The following is a 20,768-nucleotide window of genomic DNA, read 5'->3' on the forward strand; positions in this document are numbered from 1 at the left end:
AAAAAACTGTCATCTTATATATCAATAGATCATAACATATCTGAATATCAAAAATATCAGGCTGGTGGGTCCAGTAGTGCGGCGTGGACAAGATAGACGGTCACACGACCAAAAGCATGATCTCCCCCACAGGCTAAAGATAATCATGACGAGGTCTCACATGTCTAGATGATGACTTCCAGGATGGATATGTTTCCGTATTTATACATGAAATCCTCTGAAACGGGTCCATTTCTTTCCCTTCATTTGATAGTGTATATTCGGCCCTCCCCCCACCTGCTGCTCCTCAGACCTCGCTCTGGCGATTCTCCCTCGCAGGATGACAGGATTCATGGGGATTCTGGTTTTCACTGACAGGAAATCTAAAGTAACATCTCTCTCTCTCTCTCTCTCTCTCTCTCTCTCTTTCAGACCCCCCATCTGTGTCCATCGAGGGCTACGACAACAACTGGTACGTGGGCCGGTCCGACGCCGTGCTGCTCTGCATGGCCAGCGGCAACCCCGAGCCCACCACCGTCACCTGGACCGCGTAAGCATCCCAGTTTTTTTTAAATTAGTATATCCGCCCCTCCCTCCACCCCTTCCCTCCGCCTCCCCTGGAGAGAGCGACAGAGTTCCTAATTGTCGCTCTAATCCCGACAGAAGCTCGCGCGACCACAGCTCCTCTTTAATGATAATTTCCCCGCTCGTTTTTTCTGACAAACACAAACGCTCCTAACATCTCGTCGTGATGGACAGATGGCGTGCTGTGCTTTGTGCCTGTTTTTTTGATGACTATGGAGCGGGGGGACGGAGCGGCTGTTCACATGTCTGTGATTGGCTCACATTAATGCTGCCTTTGAATATCACTCGAAAAAAAACACTCTCTGTATCTCTAATGTTGCCCATCTTTCTCTTCTTTCCCTCTCCCCATCTGTCTTTTTTTTGCTTCATCATATTTCATCCTATATCTTAAAACATACCGTTTCACCCCCTCCCTCCCTCCGCCCTGCCTTGTCTCTTTTCTTCTGTTACCTCTCATCTCTCCTGTCCTCTTCTTCCTCTCCCTCCATCTTATCCCCCTCCAGGGCGTCTGGCGCCCTGCCGGACACGGTGGTGGTGAGCGGCAACAAGTTGACGGTGAGGAAGGTGGACGACGCCGTCAACACGACTTTCATCTGCGAGGTCAAGAACAAGCACGGAGCCAGCCGCCACCAGATCACCACCATCGTCATCGGTGAGTCCTGTCGAACGGACACACACACACACACACACACACACACACACACTCGCCGTAACACGAGTGGACGTTGACATGGATGCATGCAACACAGAGTGCAGCAGAGATGCATGCAAACCTGACAAAGACGCACACGACATCCCATCAAACGGAATGGGAAAATCCACTGAAACAGCATGCGATCACTGCCTCCACACACACACACACACACACACACACACACACACACACACACCCACACACACACACACAGAATCACACGAGTTGGCTAATGCTACTTCACACATTATCTCATGCACTCAGGTGCACATTGCTCCTCAGAAATGCAGGTACACTTACACACCTGCATGCACACACACACATACATCTCTCTTTCACACACACACACACACATGCTGTGCTCATGCTGGGATCAGGGCTGATCTGAGAGCTGCAGGGACGCTGGTCTCGCTCTCAATCTTCACGTTTTTTGGTTCTTCTGAAAGTCTCTTCCTCCTGGCATCGGCAGAGCCCCTCCCCCCCACAGCGGGGCCAGATCGCAAACATTATTCGTGGCTCTTTCTTGAAATCAGAAGGGGGGGGGGTCTAAGCTCGGCCCTGCTCGCGGCGGTCTGGCCCCGCGGTGGCAGCGGCGGCGGCGGCGAGGCGGTCTGGACGGGTTTCTCCCGTCGGGGGGTTGATGTTGGTGTGAGCCAGTTTGCACAGGTTTGCTGTTTCCTTCTCTTCCTTTCCTTGTTTCCTCCTTCTTTGCAACCACTATTCTTTCTTTCTTTTCTTTCTGCATAACAACTAACAGCTCCGGCTCCTTTCTTCACTTTGAATCCCTCTTCCCGCTCTCTCGGTACGAGGATGACCTTCGCGTCCTGCGTGCACGCTCCTTTCTCTCTGCTGGGACTCTTGACTCTTATTTTTTCTTTTGACGTTTGTAGTCCGGTGATTTCGGCTGCTGTTGCCACGGTGTCTAGTCAAGGGTTTTCTTTTTTTTCTTCTTCTTTTTGCCCTCTGATGCTTTCACACATTGACCCCGACACACACACACACACACACACACACACACACATACGATCACACACCTGCACACACAAACACGAAACCCAGGAACATGCTGAAATGCTTCACTGCACATCAGCAGGCCCCCAAGCCGGTTAAGAGTGTCATCTTTTTTCTTTTCATCGCTGTGTGTGTCTGTGTGTGTGTGTGTGTGTGTGTGTGTCTTCACACTGCCTGCTTGACTGGTCGAATCCCTTCCCTCCCTTCCACTCTTTCTGTTGTTGTCGTTTCTTCTTGTTTTTGATGAATTAGTTGAGTAATCGCAGCGCCGACTTCACAAACAAAGCCATTCCCGACTCCTTCGCCGGCGTCGGACGGAGAGCCACATTTAGAAAAATCCGTGGGAAATCGGAGCCGGAGATTTGAATTGTCTCCTCCGGAGGAACAAAGACGCTTTGTAGTCGGGCGGTGTGTGTTGCGAGGGGATGTGTGGGAGGTTCACAAGTGGCTAAGCCGCCGCTACCGCTCTCGCTGGAAGCGCAGCAGCGTGACTGACTCAGAGTATCGGTGGAAGCTACGTTAGCTTAACGCGATGAAACGCTTCGCGTGTAAAAGTCCCCACACGGTGCTCACACACACACACACACACACACACACACACACACACACACACAGACACACAGGCGTACACTTTGAGGACCCGCGCATGTTTTATCTTTTATCTTTTCCAAGTACCTGAGATGGGTTGTGATCCGTCCTCCTCCGTGTTAAACGCGTCCTTGGTGTTTCACAGCGTTAGCTTGCGCCGCGTCCTCTGGTCGGGGATAAAGTATCTGTCAGTTATTTTAACGGCGAAGGCGTGCGCCAGAACCGGGAGCTGGCGAGGCGTGGGCGGTTTTTTTTTCGCCGAGTGAACAATCAAACACGTAGCGTTGTGTCTCACTCATCCAACTGCGACTGTCCCACGGGCAACGGAGGGAATCTGCGCCTTGCTCAAGGGCGCTTTGACCCGCTCGACTCGACTTCGGCTATTGTGGGAATCAAAGCCGGGTTCTGTGTTTGTACTCGCCGCCGCCGTCCGGCCTGTTTGACGTGAGAAGTCTTCACTTTGTGAGGTACTTTTTTAACCTTTTTTAATCCTTCTGCCCCATTTTAAGTCCCAGCATGCCCCATTCAGACAATCTTTTGGCATAAAATACATGATTTTTTACCCGAACGACATAGTTTTTTGACTGAAACTTCTTCCTAACAGACCAAGACTTTGTTTTATTGTGATTTTTGCTGCAGGTTATGATTCTTTAGGTCCTAATCTTTTCAAAAAGGTGTCTTATTGACGCTCCAGGAGGCATTTTTGGGGAATCTGGCTCATATCATGCTGGATGTTCATAGTTACCATCAAAATATCTTTTTTTTTTTTTGCAGATATACATTTTTTTCCAAGACTTTGCTGAACAAATACATACAATAAACACAAGTATTGGAATTAATTTGGGGTTCCTACGACGACTCAAACGCAGAGAAAGAAGGTCTGGAGACTTCTATCAGGACTCGTATGATTCTGCGAATGCTCGACAAATCCTACTCAACAGTGTTGAATTCATTTGTAACAGGGAAAAGATGAACTGTTGGTGAACTCGCTGACGGTAGGGTCTGGTATGGAAGCCTCCGAGGGACAAATGCTCCAGCCTCAAGGTCTTTGCACACCGGGAAGAGATTTTTTTATGCGATTCTCATCTCAATCGTTTTTTAAAGCTGTTTTTGTCGCGAGTTCTTTCACACAGAACGAGAGTCCTGCGCTGCACAAAAGAGACGTCATTTCTCTCCAGAACAAGGTTGGTTTTTACTGAGCTTTCTCACCGCCAATAAAAGCATCAACTGACCGCATTGTGCAGAAGAAACGCATTCAAAACGTAGTCCGCAGTCCGCCGGGGTCTTTACCGAGATGGAAAACCCTTTTCATCCTCTGCTTCCTTTGACAAGGGCAGCGCGCACCAGATCCGCTCCTTTCCAAAGCCTTACCTTTCACAATAAAAGCCCACTCAGAGCATTTCCAACAATACGCCGAAGCCAGACCGCCAGATGCCGAGGTGAGTAGGATCCTGGCCGTTGGTCCTCTGCCTGAATGAAGCTATTCAAACCTTTTATTTATATTGAATGTTTGCAGGCGAGCGAGAATTTATGTTTTTTATTCGTCACAACCTCCGGGGGTGTCAAGACCTTCTGATGACGAACGCTGTGCTGGGATTCAACACGCGTCCGTCCACGTGAGAACAAATCATCCCTGTGAAGATGGTGGTGATACCTCCTGGCCGTCTGTGACGGCAGGAGAAGCGTTTCCTGCCATTAGAGGAATATTTACGAAATATTTCTCTCTCGCGTCGGCCTCCGGACCTGAAGGCAGCCGAGCGGGAACGCTCCCAACGCCCTCGACGCCGATTAAATCCCCCCAAAACAACTCCATCACTTCCACCAGGAGAGACGAGGGAATGAAGAAAAAGGGTAATTGTTTATTGTGACAGATGACGCGCGATGATAACGTTGACAGGAAGTCGTTGTTGGCGCTTCGACTCCGCGGGGAGGAGATTTTTTAATCGATGGGCGTCCGTTTGCCACCGAGCAGCGAGCGGCAAGATAATCCCCCCTCCCAGTGGAGGCCAGACTGGTGGAGGTGGTGGTGGTGGTGGTGGTGGTGGCTGATGACTCCACCGAGACTGGGAGGCAGAGGAGGGCTGACGAAGACGAGGTGGAGGAGGAGGAAGGGGGAGGAAGGGTGTAACGGCAGCACGAGCGTACCGGAGGCAGAGATGCAATGTTGAGAAAAAGATGGCGGCCGGGTGGAAGAGTTACATCACGAGAATGATGGATGCCGTGACGCGTGAGCAGTGAACTACGGGCCTGAAGCAGGCGACAGGTCTTCCTGCGCGGCTCCTTCTCATCGTGGCGCAGAGAAAGACTGTTTACATCATGTGGAGGACGCAAAGTGAAGTCGGCTTGCTGACCCACCTGTACTCTACTTCCACCTGTGCCTCCACAGCTTCCTGCCTGTGCTCGACCTGCTTGGTACACAACACACGAGTCGCTGTATTCGCCCTCGCTGGTCTTGTCACCTGTGTGCATCGGCGTCCTGCTTCCTCTCGCGGCCGCCTGCAGTGTCGTGCCGATGCGACCGGGCGCCAGAAACACGGCTCTGGAGACCATCGCCGCTCCCCGCTGACCTTTTTTCTAGCGAGCAGCCTGCCGACAACACGACCGGCGTTATCTTCTGCGGCGCAAAAAAAACAACCCCACACGAGCGCCCAGCAGCTCACTTTGAGATAAGTTTGTTGTGACTGTGGGAGATTACAACTTTGTTTGATTGTGCGTCATCACACAGATACCCCCTCTCTCTCTCCCGCGCCACGTCTTCCCAACGGTAGTTCAGCTGTTTTTCTTTTTCCTGAAGAAACTCGGAGTGAGCCCGCCGCCGCCGCCGCCGCCGCCGCCGCCGCCGCCGCCTGTGGTGGTCGACTCAGATCTAAACTGTCAGGCAGTTGGAAAAAAGGGCCCCGGCTCTCAATAATGCAACGGTTAATACCCCGGCCCCTCTGTGTACACGGACCCAGCACGCCCCGCTCATTTCCCCCCCGCTGGGAGCCGCCAACGGCGCCGCTCTTGTTCTGGTAAACGCCAGATGAAAAGCGCGGCGCTGCCTGGCTTTTTTTTCTCCCGCTGCCGCCGAGCGGCCGACCCCGCGGCCGCCATTTTCCCCCCTCGACGACGTCGAGGAAGGGGAGAGATGTGGGGTTGCATAAGAGATTCACACACACACACACACACACACACACACACACACTGCTTCTCTCTCTCGTGTGCCCTGAGCTCTCTGGTGGACTCTGATCTGTAAGACAGAATGAGATTTTTGCTGTTGCTGTGTTTTGCTGATGAGAGGGAAATGTGTACAGCAGCCTCCTTAACCTCCACACACACACACACACACACACACACACACACACATCCCACCCACTACTCCCATCCGTTCAGACGCACATGATGCCAGTTATGCATGGCTTGCTCGGGTGCCACGGCGCCAGCTGGATCTGCCCACCGTGCACAGAGAGAGAGAAAGAGGGGGGGGAGAGAGAGAGAGAGGGAGAGAGAGAGAGATGGAGAGAGGATGTTGGCAGAAAGAAAGTATTGGAGTGGAGGACGGGAGGGGAACATGAGGAGGGGAGCGGCATTAAAAAAAATCCAGAGAGATTGCAGAAAGAGCTGAAAATGGAGATAAAGGCAATTGTTGAAGTGGGGGAGGGAGAGAGAGAGAGAGAGAGAGAGGAGAGGGAAATAAGCAGAGGGCGACGGAGAGGTAGCAGCAGGGAAGTCCTTTCATAAAAAACTCTCAGGACTTTGGGTGCAGCTTGAAAAGAAAGCGAATTGGCAGGAGGCTGTGACCTCGTCTCCGTCCTCCAGCCCGCCGCCTATCTCTCCACCTCCCCATACGTCCAGGCCTTTCATGGGGGAGTCCAGCTGGCACCGGGGCTGGCGGCTGTTGTTGCCGTTCAAACGCACACGCACACACACACACACACACACACACACACACACAGATACACACAGTCACATCCGAGGTGGACCAGTGGAGAAGCATTTCCTGGATTGCCTGCGGCGGGCGAGATAGCTGTCCACCGGAAAATGCACATAGTGGCTTAACACGCGCGCACACACACACACACACACACACACACACACACACACACACACATACACACACACACACACACACACACACACACACACACAGATTGCACCGTGCAGCTCTTTGCATAAAGTAATCACATGATCTAGTCATCGGGGGGAAGCGCTGGCTCTGACTCTCAGCCGGACATAAACCGGAGCCCAACCTCTGAACACACACTCTGCCGTGAGCGATAGTGGAACAACACACTCTGGATATCAGTCAAAAGCAGCTCAAGTCATTGCCAAACATCATTTTTTATTATTTATTTCACAAGCTTTAAATGCTGGTTTCTGATTGGCCGGCGTGTGTCCCTCAAAGTAACTCGAACCTCGAACGAAGGACGGCAAAGGAAGCCGAAGGACCGCCGAAGGACAGCTGACGGGTTCCCCAGATGGCGTTCCTCCTCTTTTCGCCCTCCACATGCGACCGTCCGGCTGCGTCCGGCGTGCGTCCGGCTGCGTCCGGCCTGCTTGAACGCGATTGGTCGATACCGCTCGGACGACAAACGGACACCAGAACGCTCCCCGGATGCTGAGTTCTCATCCCGTCGCTTGTTCCCCGCCGTGAATAGAAATTCAAGATGCTCGCCGTGTTTCCCGGGCGGCATAAATGCGGCTCGCGGAGCGGTTTGGCTACATGCTCTGCACGCATGCTTTAGCCCATGCGTACCGCTGCACCTCTGCAGCATGCAAAGCAGGCGGGCCGTCAGTGCTGGACGCCGTGTGCCGGTCCGCTCGGTGTAATTGGGCAACTTGTTGCAGGAAATCCTCCCCGAGTTCTGCAAATGTATTCCAGCTCAGACACACAAAACCCGGGAGCTAATTGCCGCGCCGCTGCTAGCTTGCGGGGCTTCCTGTACGTTTGTATGTAGGATGTGTCGCCATGGAGCGATGTTTTTTGGGGCAACGAGGCCGTCCTGCCGGGCTCGGGAGGCGTGGACGGCCGGTTTCAGCTGGTTCTCGTTGGCCTCGGTATCTCAAACATCCGCCTGCGTGGGTTTTCAGCGTGCGGCCGGTGGGAACGGTTGAGGGCGACGTTAGCATGTCGTGGCTTTTGTATCTCTCTCCTCTTACTCTCGTGAAAGACATTTGGCGAGGGCGACGGCAGGAAGGTTTACATTTCCCCGTGTTTTTTACTCTGCGTGATTACTGATCTCTCCTCAGTGGAGTCGCTCAGCAGCTCTGGTGAAGCAACAATTTTGGCAGAAACACACTTGCGAATGATTTCACGGCCCTGAGTTTTATTTTCCACAGCGCAGCGATTTCCACAATGAGGTTCATCAGCCTACAAATGAGTAGCGAGAAAGTGTGTGTGTGTGTGTGTGTTGGGGGGGGGGGTCTGTTTATACAAAACTAAATAAACGAGAGAAAGCGCTCCGTTGTTGCCCCCTCGGTGTGGCTGATGGGGCCGCACAGGTTACGTCTGTCATGGAGATAAGAGCTGACGAGAGAAGCTCCAGGCTTCTGCTTATCACACACACACACACACACACACACACACACACACACGCACACACGGAGGGGTGTGAAGCCTTCCATGTGGAGGTGGTGGAGGCTCATATCTGACCTCAGCATCGGCGGCGGTGCCTTCAGTGTGTTCCTCTATCTGTCTGCAGCAGGAGGAGCATCTCGTCCACAGATCGGCAGCTCGGGGACGGAAACGACGGGAAAACCGAATATAAGTTGTTTCCGTCTTTTACTTTTGCACCGGCTCAGTTGTGTGTCGTAGTTTATGACGAGAGCTCTTTCACTCTCTGAGGAAAAGAAAGTGACCCCGAGGCGGCGACCTCCGGCTGTGAGAAGATAATAAAGTGTCTTGAAGCTGCATTCTCTCTAAAGGCCATCGGGGGGCGCCTCCTCTGGTAGTCTGGATTATAACTGAGGGAACACATCAAGGAAGACTTGGATTACTCATTGTTAACCTGAGTTTAAGGTCGCATTTCCTTCATGCATGTGTCATTCAGCGGGCGGGTGTTCTTAGCTCCACCCTCACGTTGCAAAAAAAACAAGATGGCGACCGCCGGAAACCTCGAATGCCGACCGCCGATAACCAAGATGGCGGCGGCCGCAATCGAGACCTCAAAACTCGACTCCGCAGGCTGGTTGCATTATGGGTAATGGGGTAATTGGTATGTCTGTTTTTGCTTTATTATCTCAACACGATGTGACATTACAGAGCGCCGCAACGACAACTGAGACATAATTATACATAATTATAAATTATGGAGAATGCAACAGAAATTCGGCGTTCAACTAAAACCGCTGGAGTTATGCACCCGGAGCTTCTTTTGATTTAACGTCTCACCGTTTGATGGAACCAGATCCTAGAGAAAAGAAACAGTTCTGAGCCATGAGACCAAAAGTCACGTGACACAAAAAAAATATATATATATATGTATATATATATATAATTTTTTTTAAAAATATATATATATATTTTAAATATATATATATATATATATATATAAATATATATATATTTTTAAATATATATATATTTTATAATATTTATTTATATATATATATATACATATATATATATATATATATATATATATATATATATATATATATATATATATATATATATAATCCATAGTTTGTTCCCTTGTGCTCGGTCTGTTTCCTCAGAGCTGCATAACTTTTACATTACAGTCAGAATCGAGGCCGCGAAGAGAAAAAGTGACAAATGAAAGCAAAGTGAAGTATAACAGCACAGGAGGTGTGTATTTTGGGGGTAATTTTCCATTCTGTTGGTACATAAACAACACCTAATTAGGACTATGTAATTGGCTTAGATTACAAAAGACCTCCATGGAGCATAATAGCAGTGCATTTTTGAAGAGTGACTGTGTGCTACGGGAACAAATTAGCACCATTAACGGAGGGATTAAGCTTTTGATTAACTGCAAAATGAACAAAAAACCAGGGTTCTGGAGGTGAAAGGCAACAGGAACGCGCAGGACGCCGGGCTTCACATAATAAAAGTCTGATTGTTTCCACCAAGTCTCGTTGCAAGATTATTTTCCGGGAAGCGAGCCAAAAAAATTGGTGTTACATTCTCAGCCGTCGGCGTTTTTTTTGTGTCGTTCAAGGCGGTCGCAGCACCGGAGACAAAGACTCCACAACAGAGGGCACCTTTTACCTTTTAACAAAAAAAAAAGAGTCGCGGCTCTTCCCTTGAACGCCGTGCAGGCGTTGCTTTATTTCGTGGAGGACTAAACGCTTCACACGCTGAAGAAGAGGCGCCGCAAAGCCAGAAGACATCAAGTGAAGGAGGAAGATCAAAGGAAGCGTTTAAGCATGAGATGCATTCATGTTGTGGCGCCGGTGACATCATCCCTGTCAGCTGTTGTACGAGCGTGGCGGTGGTTCAGGCGCAGCGGGAGCAGAGGAGGAGGTCACATGACGTGGCGAAGTCGGTAGGCAGGAGGTCAGGGTGGAGACAAACGCACGACTTTCACTCAGGAGACAGCTGTTCGTGTCCACGTCGCCTCGTTTTGACCACGAATTTCCACTCGGACGATGAACAGCTCTTTGGTGGTCGCAGGTGAAAGTCGGCGTTACCGTCCGTCCGTCTCTTCCCTCAGTGGTCGGAGGATTTCCTCCTGAACTGATGCAACACTTTTTTTGTGTGACGATGTAACCGGACTCGAGGTGTCGTAGGAAACGAACCCGCGAGGCAGAAAGTCCAAGTGTGGACTTCGGCACACCTGCTCTAAAACACACACCGTGACCTTCTCCCAGCTCACGCTAACGACGTGATTAAAACTGCAGTTCGCTCCGTCTGGCGCGTTTTAACGGTCGCTTGGAAACTGCTCACAGTTGACGGCAATCTTCGACAACTGCGGTTGCTTTGTTAGTTAAACCAACTTCAGTCTGGAAACGAGCCTGAACCCGTTGAAAACTATGCAGCCATGATGTTGTCTCCAGAGCTCCTTTTCTCTGTTCGAGCCGTCGTAGGAACCCCGAATTAATTTCAATACTTGTGTTTATTGTATGTATTTGTTCAGCAAAGTTTTGGGAAAAAAATGTATATCTGCAAAAAAAAAATCACTTTTAAAAGATATTTGATCTTAACTATGAACATCCAGCATGATATGAGCCAGATTCCCCAAAAAAGCCTCCCGGAGCGTCAATAAGACACCTTTATGGAAAGATTAGGACCTAAAGAATCAGAATCTGCAACGAAAATCACAATAAAACAAAGTCTTGTCCTGTTAGGAAGGAGTTTCAGTAAAAAAAACTGTGTCGGCCGGTTTAAAAAATGGAAAAATTACGTATTTGATGCCAAAAGACTGTCTGAATGGGGCATGCTGGGACTTAAAATGGGCGCGCACGGTTTCCAAAAGGTTAAAGTGTCAACCTTTCCCCTCACAGTGATCTCATTTGAAGGCCCCCCTCCTCCGCTGTGAATCTCAGTCCACCCCCCCGTCGACCGGCCCTCTGCTTTGATGCATGTCCGTCTTGTCCAAACAGGATGCATTATGGATACGCAGCCGGCAGAGCTGCGGCGCTGCAGCGCTGCAGCGCTGCGTGGTCCACAGTCTAAATATTTCAAAGAGAGGTGCTTGTTTCTCTACGTTTCCTCGCCTGAATATTTTACGCTTGGAGCCGAGTGCGCGTTCGATGCAGTCACGATTTCACAACCTCCACCTCCTCCCCCCCCCCCCCCTCCATCTCTCGCTGCAGCAAGTCAGAGGAGAAGCGGCGAGCTCATTGATGGCGTCGAGGCGCCGCTGCTTTCAATCAGGGCGAGGCCGCGCGGCGGGTTAGCCGCCAGCGAGCGCCTTCCAGCTCCTCGTCTCCCTCCTTCAGTCATCGTGGGTTTTTTTTTTATTTTCTTCATCCGTCCAAGTCAGAACTCCTTCGGCTGCGTGTAGTAGTTCACCACACACACACACACACACACACACACACACACACACACACACACACACACACACACACACAGACTCTTTTCCACTGCACATTACATACATGGGGTCCGTGCCGGTTTGATCCACTAATGCACACGAGGCCGGTCCCTGCTCTCACATTTGAACCCTGCACACTGATTCATGCAATCATGTGCACATTCGGCACCGATGCACAGGGACCCCCCTGCCCCCCCCCCCCTCCACCGGGACTCACGGGGTCAGGTGTGAGGTGTGTTACCTGCAGCTGAAGCTCGGGCCGAGGGGAGCGGACCATGATTACCTCTGTGCTGCTGCTGCTGCTGCTGCTGCTGCTGCTGCTGCTGCTCGGACACACTTTCCTCCCTCTCTCTTTCTGTAGTTCAAACCCTCACACAGGTGCGGGCACAAACACTCACGGCGGTACCTACATGAGCAGGTACGCCATCTGAGACACACACACACACACACACACACACACACACATAAGGAAACCACATTTCTCCAATTGTTGCTGCTGCGAGCTATTCCCATTCCCTCCTGGCTCTGACTCATCTCGCTCCTCGAATGTGTGGCTGCCTGTTGATTTGTGTGTGTGTGTGTGTGTGTGTGTGTGTGTGTGTGTGTGTGTGTGTGTGTATGTGTGTGTGTTGTGCGTTAATGGACCAGACAGAGCAATCTTTAATCCGTCTGTGTGTGTGTCTTTCAATTAGCTAGCAGGGCTTGTTCGGGTCAGACTGCTATCACAATCCCCAGCTAATCCACTACGGGCTGATCAATGCAGCGCGGGGGGAGAGGGGGGGGGGGTGCAGGGTGGAGGTCAGGAGGTCAGGAGGTCACGGCGGTGCACGGCTATGTGTTTAAGGCGGACGTATGCAAGAAAGACCTCAGGCGACTGCTGGTTCTGCTGTGATTACGACTAATTACAGTTGTCTACGACCGTTTCATCGCTCACAATAAACTCTGCGGCTTCCCTTCGGCCTCGTGTGGCCGACGAGAGAATTACACCAGGAAACACTTAACAAGTCACCCTGAGGTGGGGGGGAAGAGACACAAATCACCTGCCAAAGATGAGAGTAAAAGAGAAAGCTGCTCTCCAGCCATGAGCGCAGTAGAGCGGCGCACATCCAGCCGAGCTCGCCGTGATGCGTGTGCATGTTCATCGCGTTGTGGCGTCTAAACGTCACATTCACAGATGAGGCTTTTGATTTATTCCGGCTTGAGGGCCGTCGCAACTAATTTAACTGATAACTCTTGTACATTTTTGTTTCCCCTGCAACAACAACATGATTATTATTCCACTTTGATATCTTTTTGGTCCGACTCACACGGTGACGCAACGGCACCGAGACCAAAGAGGCTTCTGCTAACGAGCGCCTCGGTGCCCATGTGCAAGAAACACGAGCAACCTTCATACAACGATGTGGGATGTAAGCGGGGGGGCGGAGGGGAGGAGGGAGGAGGGGGGGGGGGTTGCTGTCTTCATGTTTGCTTTTCATTTCCAGCGAGGTGGATGGAGGAGCAAAAAGAGCAGAGGCCTTAATCCTCCTCACACTGGCCCTGCTGCTGTCCTCCCTCTCCTCCCTCTCCTCCCTCCTCATCCCCCTCTCCACCGACTCTTTCTTCTTTTCTTGTGGGTTGGAAGTGATCCATCTGAAACGAGCAAAGGCACGCAAGCCCATATTCATTTACTCCCCTCCTCCTCCCCCACACACTCGTTCTCTCTCCACTCCTTAACCCCTCGCACGCCCCTCCTCGCCGCTCTGCGACCATCGCCGTCCACTCTCCTCTCTTCCTCGGGTCCGGATGAGTCACCCGACCGCAAACCTCCCCATTTGAAAGGGGGGAGGGAGGGAGGAAGGAGGGAGTGGGGGGGGGGAGCTTAGAGAGAGGGAGATGGATTGAGTGAGAGTGGGCGAGAGGGATGGAGACCAGGAGAGGGGGAAGGAGAGAGAGGGAGGCTGATGGCGGTTTTTTCACTCAGCTGGTTGTTGTTGATCAGTATCAACAGCCGAGGTCTGGATCCAATCAGCTGCCTGCACTCAGCCAAGCAGACTGAAATATATATTTGACAGTGGCACACACACACACACACACACACACACACACACACACACACACACACACGCGCGCGCATGCTATCCACGCGGCAGCAATGCAAATGCAGTACATAATGCAGCACAGGCAGAGAGTAGGAGCACAAGCACTTACCAGGGTTTGGGATTATGATACATGAGTGTACCGGATGCTCGTGTGTGTGTGTGTGTCTGTGTGTGTGTGTGTGTGTGTGTGTGCGTGCCCATGCATATTAGCTAGAGTCTGCAACCGGCCTAATGAAGCCACAGACATGTAGGTGTGAGACTAATTACGGCAGAAGTGATGGAGCCTCTCCATCAATAACGTTCATTAAACTACTGAACCCTCTCGAGCTGACGGCTCTGAGCGAGTGTGTGTGTGTGTGTGTGTGTGTGTGTGTGTGTGTGTGTGTGTGTGTGTGTGAGTGTGCGCGCACGTGAAACAACTCGTTCACACACGAGGTGAGTGAGCGCCTCGGCCGGAAGACGGATCGTCACAGATTTGCATTAAATGCTTCTTCATGAGGACACGGCTGGCTGACAAAGGGCCGTCTTTCATCGCCTGCAGAGCGACCGCGGATGAAAACAAACGCGTCGTCGCGTCGCGGCTTCAAACGTTTGCCGGCTGTGTCGGGTCTCGCTTAAGTCAACGAGGTAATTTGTTGCGCTCCAAAATCAGCAGGGGATGAAATTCACACCACGCACGGGGTGGAACATTTTTTATCTTCGAGCGGGAGATGTTTCCTCTTTTTGAGAGATTTTTTATGGGGGATTTTTTTTTGTTAGCATTTTTTTCGAGCGTTTTTTTTTTTCTTTTTTTTTTTCCAAGTTTTTTTTTCAATTTTTTTTTTCAAGCGTTTTTTTTTTCTTCTTTTTTTTCAAGCGTTTTTTCTTTCGAGGTTTTTTTTTTAGCTTTTATTTTTTTCAAGCGTTTTTTTTAAGCTTTTTTTTTAGCATTTTTTTTTCAAGGTTTTTTTGGGGGAGGGCGTTTTTTTCGAGCGTTTTTTTTTTCGAGCGTTTTTTTTTCTTTTTTTCAAGCGTTTTTTCTTTCAAGCTTTTTTTTTAAGCGTTTTTTTTTTTTTTTTTTTTTCAAGCTTTTTTTTGCGTTTTTTTCGAACGGTTTTTTTGGAGCGTTTTTTTTTAAGCGTTCTTTTGGGGGGGCTTTTTTTTCGAGCGTTTTTTTTGAAAAATAATTTTTGAGCATTTTTTTTTAGCTTTTTTTGAGCTTTTATTTTTTCAAGCGTTTTTTGGGGGGATGGGGGGGAGTTTTTTTTTCGAGCATTTTTTTTTTTACAAGCTTTTTTTTTTTTTAAGCAAAGATTTTTCATTTGGAATTTGCGGTCAGATAATTTACTTACAAACAAGAAATTTGCTCACGTAATAAAGACACAAATCTGCCTTCATAAAAGTCCCCGTGGTGCAGCTTGTTTAGAGAACACAACAGACATTTAAATCTTTGCTTTCCTCAACAAAAGGTTCCCCGTCTCCCCGGGCGGCGGCGAGCTGATGCATGTGACATGCAGCAAAACATAAATCCAGAACAGAGGTGTGATTACGTCCTCGAGCCGAGATCTGGGCCCGAAAACCTCCTGTTTTTTATATTCCCTCCACTTGGCGGAAGCCTTCTTTTACCTGTAATGGGATTCAAAGGCTAATTGTAGAAAACGCGCCTCGCGGACAGTCGCGGCGCCGGCGTGACAGGCGGCACATGGCGCCCTCTGATCCGGAGGCTCTCAACCACTTCTGAGGTTGCAGAGCGCTGATCTTACACGGGACGCAGTCTTTTTCGGATCGCGGCTAATTATCCAGCGCCCGAGGCCGTCACACAGCCCTGTGTAATCATGCCGGGAGGGAAAAGGTAGAATAATCTTAAGATCTGCTGGCTGTGAAGTCATTTCCATTGCACCCTGGGATGTGCCAGGTTTTTTATTACATTTTTGTATAACTGCGGTACTGTTGACGGATGAAATCTCTGCACCTGTAACAGAAAATCTAGTTGAAAATAAACATTTTTTTCCAGTGAACCACAACAAGTAAACCTCAGAATAGGTTAAAAGCGTCTTTGTGTGTCGTGAAAAGCGCTATACAAGTTGAAACTATCATTATTATTATTATTAAAAGTCTCAAAGGTCTTGAAACTGTTTCAGCAGAAGCAACTGGAGAGTTTTCAATTCAAGCAGGAGAATGAACAGCAGTCCAAATAATACCAATTATATATATAAAGTATAACCTTGGATGACGAATGAAGGGACAGAAAGAACCTGCTGGAGAAATACATTTCTCAAAATGAATCGAGCCGTTTGAAAAGCTTTGATTTACCTTGATAATGTCTTCGGATAGAACAACCTCTTCAGATCTAGTTCAGGATGCTCCACTTTGCGGCACGCGGACCCGCCGTAGCTACGCGGCTAAAGCTAACGCCTCGTTCCACTGAGCTCTGCGTACATGTGCGAGTCATAAACAAAGAAAAGCAGAGAAAAACTTTTCAAAGTAGTTTTGAAAATGATTAACCGTCAACAGACCATCGTTCTTACTCGAACAGTTAAAGCACTCGAACTCACACGGATCCAGTTTTCACACATTAGCACGGCTAACCGGGCTAAACCTACTAGCATGCTACTGCTCGGCAATGCGCTGAACTTCTGTTCTGCGAGTGCGACCAGGAGTCGTCGATTTGAAAGACGTCGGGTCAGCTAACGTCACATCGGTGTGTAGCACATGGCCAAGTCACCTAGCATAGCGAGCTAGCTAGCTATGTTCTCGTTGCTATGTGCTTGTTGGTGAGCACATTGCACACAGCTAGCTAGCTAGCGTTGGTGAGCACATTGTGCAGTTGCTTTGGGACACAGAACTAAACGCCGCTACGACAAACAGCACATGTGTAATTCAGTATATTCATTTATACTTCATATGTAGCCGCTGGCTGTCAGACATATTTATTTTGAAACCGAAAGGAGATGGGCTCTGACCTGATCTGACCCGGTGTAAGTGGATCTTCACGTACTCAACATCATTATCCGGTCCTGTTGCTCCCATTTAGTTCCCTCGCAGGGTGTGTGGTTCTTTTTATTATTTTTATGGCCGAGTTTTACAACCGTACAGTTAATCTGTGCTCCGTAAACCTCGTGGCCGGGTGTTTATTTCCTCCGAGGCCTTACATTCCTGTGCCGTTGTGTCAGAGAGGGATTTTTACTGTGTGTGTGTGTGTGTGTGTGTGTGTGTGTGTGTGTGTGTGTGTGTGTGTAAGAAAATAGGTCTCCAGCACATTCATGTTGTGCGCTAACGCACATCGCTGTCACGAGCTTGTCAAAATTGAGTTGTGGTTCTCTTGTATGTTCAGTCTCTCCGGTGTGTTTGTGTGCGCGTACACAAGCGTATGATGTGCACAAATGTTTGTGTGTGTGTAATTTTAATGCATTTACACTTAAGCTGAGGGTAGACATTAGGTGAATGGAGCTGGCAGTGGGGGAAATTATGTGTGTGTGTGTCTGTGTGCTTTTTCTCTGAGTCATTTATTGCGCGTTCGTAAAGCGCCTGTGTGCAGCAGCTGGATGCTAAATGAGCGTGGAGCTGGAAGAGGAAGGTCGGCAGCCACTCGGGAAACCTCCTGAAGTTCACAACCCCTGCAGGGTGCCGCCGAATGGGAAGAGCTTAATTAGACTGGTGTGTGTGCGTGTGTGTGTGTGTGTGTTCTCATGCATGTGCCTCTTGTAAGTTTGCCGGTGTGTTTTCTGCGGGGGAAAAAATGTGTTTTTTGCAGATGAGCCTTCAAGGTGACGAAGAGGTAAATGAGCTTGAAGGAGATGAAATCACCGACTTCATCTCCACTTCCATGCATCCAGTTATCCGTCATCCACCCTCCTCCACCCTCCTCCACCCTCCTCCACCCTCCTTCCCGTCTGTCTGTGCGCTGTAGTTCTCATCCCATCTGCCTCTCCGTGTCAGAAAGCCTCCATTTAAACCCCAGAGGGTCTGTGAGGAGACGGCACACCGAGGCTCAACGGGCCAAGGAAAAATGCCAAAAACAAGACGCTCAAAAAAAGTCATTTTTCTCTCTCTTCTCACGTCGATTACTGTTTCGTTCTGTCTTTCGGCAGGAAGTCCCCCCCCCCCCCCTCGCTGTGGCATGGGGGGGGTGAGGACATGTTGAGATTGTCATGGAAACACCGGTGGTTGGATGGGAGGGGGGGGGGGGGGGGGCAGGGGGGATTTGGGTTTGCGGCAAATATTGTGTGCGTCTGAAGATCAGGGATCAGGACTATTTAAACAGATAGTGTGGGACTGTGTGTGTGTGTGTGTGTGTGTGTGTGTGCAACTTTGTCTGTGTTTCATCAAGGGTAATTAAGCAAAGTGTGTGTCTGTGTGTGTGTGTGTGTGTGTGTGTGTGTGTGTAATACAGATTATCTGTGTGTGTGAGTGAATGGAAAGAAATCTAGAGCATTAATCATTTAAACTGCATATGTGTGTGTGCGTGTGTGTGTGTGTGTGTGTGTGTGTGTGTGTGTGTGTGTGTGTGTGTGTGTGTGTGCAACTTTGTCTGTTATCAAGGGTAATAAAAAGTGTGTGTGTAATACAGATTATCTGTGTGTGTGAGTGAATGGAGAGAAATCTAGTGCATTAATCATTTATACCGTGTGTGTGTGTGTGTGTGTGTGTGTGTGTGTGTGTGTGTGTGTGTGTGTGTGTGCTGATGTTTATCAGGTTCTTGGCATTCAAACAGGGTATAAAGAGAACCTGAATGTTTTTCATTATCGTGCAACAATTAGTGGACAAATGGCGGCGTGAAGAGCGTCTGAAAGCCTCTTTAAATGCTACTTCATTACGTCTTTAATGTGATTCATTTAAAACAAACTCTTAACTGTAAACCAGCGCCACGGACACCGGCAGGCAGGTAGATTTTTTTGTGCCTCGTTGGCAGAAAACAAACGACGCCGTTGAATGAATGTAATGAGAAAAGAAAAAAAAATGCAGAAAGTTCTGACTCGAGTTGCATCTGGTGAGTTTTGCCGACTTTCCATGCCGCACACGTCCAGGAGCAGCTGTTGTGTTTTGGCGGGAGGTGAGCCTGGGATAGAACCGGGTTGTTGGGGGGGGAAAGTGGGAAATGGGACCGGCAAGTCGGTGTCGGGTCGCGTGGCGGCGGCTCGCCGGACGCTGAGCACGACGACGGGAAGCCGCGAGGACCCGCACAGCCCACGATCCCCTCGGCTCCAGATGTTTCCCGCTCAATATTTGGTGCTCGAAGCTCGGTCGGTGCCTTGGCGAACAAACCCGCCGGACCGGTTTCGCAACTGCGGCCAGCTGGGACGAGCTAGCAGCAGCTCCCGGGGTTTTTTATACGTCGGTTTGTAGAGCGGTGATTTGTGTTCGAGTGAGGCGTGTGCAAGCATGCATGTGTGTGTTTGTGTGTGAGAGTACAGCTTAAATGAGTACCAGTACCCAACCTGTACCGGTACCGCTCTTTGTGTCACTATTGTGCAATTACACTGAGGGGAAAATGTACAGTACACCTGTTTACCTGTTTTAAATAGCTCCTCGTTCACGGTGGTCGTGCTTTGACGTTCAGGAATAAACGCTGATCTTTATGCAGTCAGAAGCTGCACAAATACTTTCTTCTGTCCAGTAAAATTGTGACCCGTTATCTCCTTTATTGTCGAATGTCCTTCAGTCGGACCTCGAGCATCCCGTGCACCTGCCTGAGGGTAAAAAAATACATATTTCTGAAAGTCCAAATCTGTATAAATGGACCTTGTTCCAAGTCAATATTGTTGCTTCAGCATGCTGTTTCAGTTTCCTGTGTAAGTCTCTTCCTGCTGGACGTCTTTGGTGCTCCGGTCCGCGTCGCCTCCGGGCCCATTTAACCCGCCGTGATAACATTTAGCCTCGGCCTCACCTCCTCTCTTTTCTTTCATTTATTACTGCCGCAACATGACGTGACAAGAAATTAGATGCTGTTGTAATATAAGGGACATTAAAGTCAGGTTGAATTTAACAATAGAGCCTTTGCAACTCGTTTTCCAGGTCACATTGTGCGAAATTACGTGCAAAAACATTGCAGAAAAAATAAAGAATTGTATTTTTATGTTAAAAATGTGCAAAATGCAAAGGTTTTACTGGGAAGATGTACAGAATATAAAGACGCTCTGACTTTAAAGTCAACATTAGGACCAGTACAGTAGATGGACTGTACTTGTGCCTCTCATCACGTCATCATTCACCCATTCACACTCTGATGGGAGGGGCTACCATGCCAGTTACCACCTGCCAATCAGCAGTAACTAACATTCATACAGCGTAGGCACGGCTATGGGAGCAATTTGGGGTTAAGTGTCTTGCACAAAAGACACATGGACATGGACTATGCAGCCGGGGAATTGAACCGACGACCCTCTGATTGAAGACATGACTTGTGAGATATGTTTGTAACGAAGATAGCTAAAGAGTGAAAGAGTTGGGAGAAGGATAAATAATGATGAAAGAGGAGCGTGTGAGTGATGTTAGGCGAGGTAGCATTATTTATAAATCATATTTCATCATTGAGAAACTCCATGTGCTTTATATTTAAAGAGGCAAACAAATAGAGCCCATTGCAGACAGCAGGTGGGTGGTTTTAGTCCTGTGGGGTTGCAGATTGATCGTCCGTCTGTACGGCCATCCCATCCTCAGATCTCCGGATTGATGATTCCATTTTATTCCTCACTTTTGTTATTGTTGTCTTTCCCCCTATTTTCCCCTCATCTTTCCCTCGGTTTATTCATGGCTCTACATCTTAAGATATAACACAAAGTGCGGTTGAAGCTCACAGAGGTTATTTCTACCCACGGAGCAGAGTAGAGCTTTTATTTACCACACGTACAGAGTTCTTCTGGAGGCAAA

At 49.2% G+C, this 20,768-nt stretch overlaps 1 protein-coding gene across 3 annotated transcripts in view; it reads left to right on the forward strand.

The window, feature by feature from the left end:
- The window catches only part of pvrl2l (PVR cell adhesion molecule related 2 like), a 255,795-nt gene that overhangs the window by 123,634 nt on the left and 111,393 nt on the right, over positions 1–20,768 (forward strand). For all 3 annotated transcript variants that reach the window (XM_068575310.1, XM_068575311.1, XM_068575309.1), the window contains exons 5-6: positions 412–529; positions 1,068–1,216. In XM_068575310.1, the coding sequence (XP_068431411.1) occupies positions 412–529; positions 1,068–1,216 (267 nt within the window). The remainder of the gene's footprint in view (positions 1–411; positions 530–1,067; positions 1,217–20,768) is intronic.

The sequence above is a fragment of the Clinocottus analis genome, unplaced genomic scaffold, assembly GCF_023055335.1.
Source record: "Clinocottus analis isolate CAN_PGR_092001 unplaced genomic scaffold, fCliAna1.0.p SCAF_14, whole genome shotgun sequence".
Taxonomy (NCBI): Eukaryota; Metazoa; Chordata; class Actinopteri; order Perciformes; family Cottidae; genus Clinocottus; species Clinocottus analis.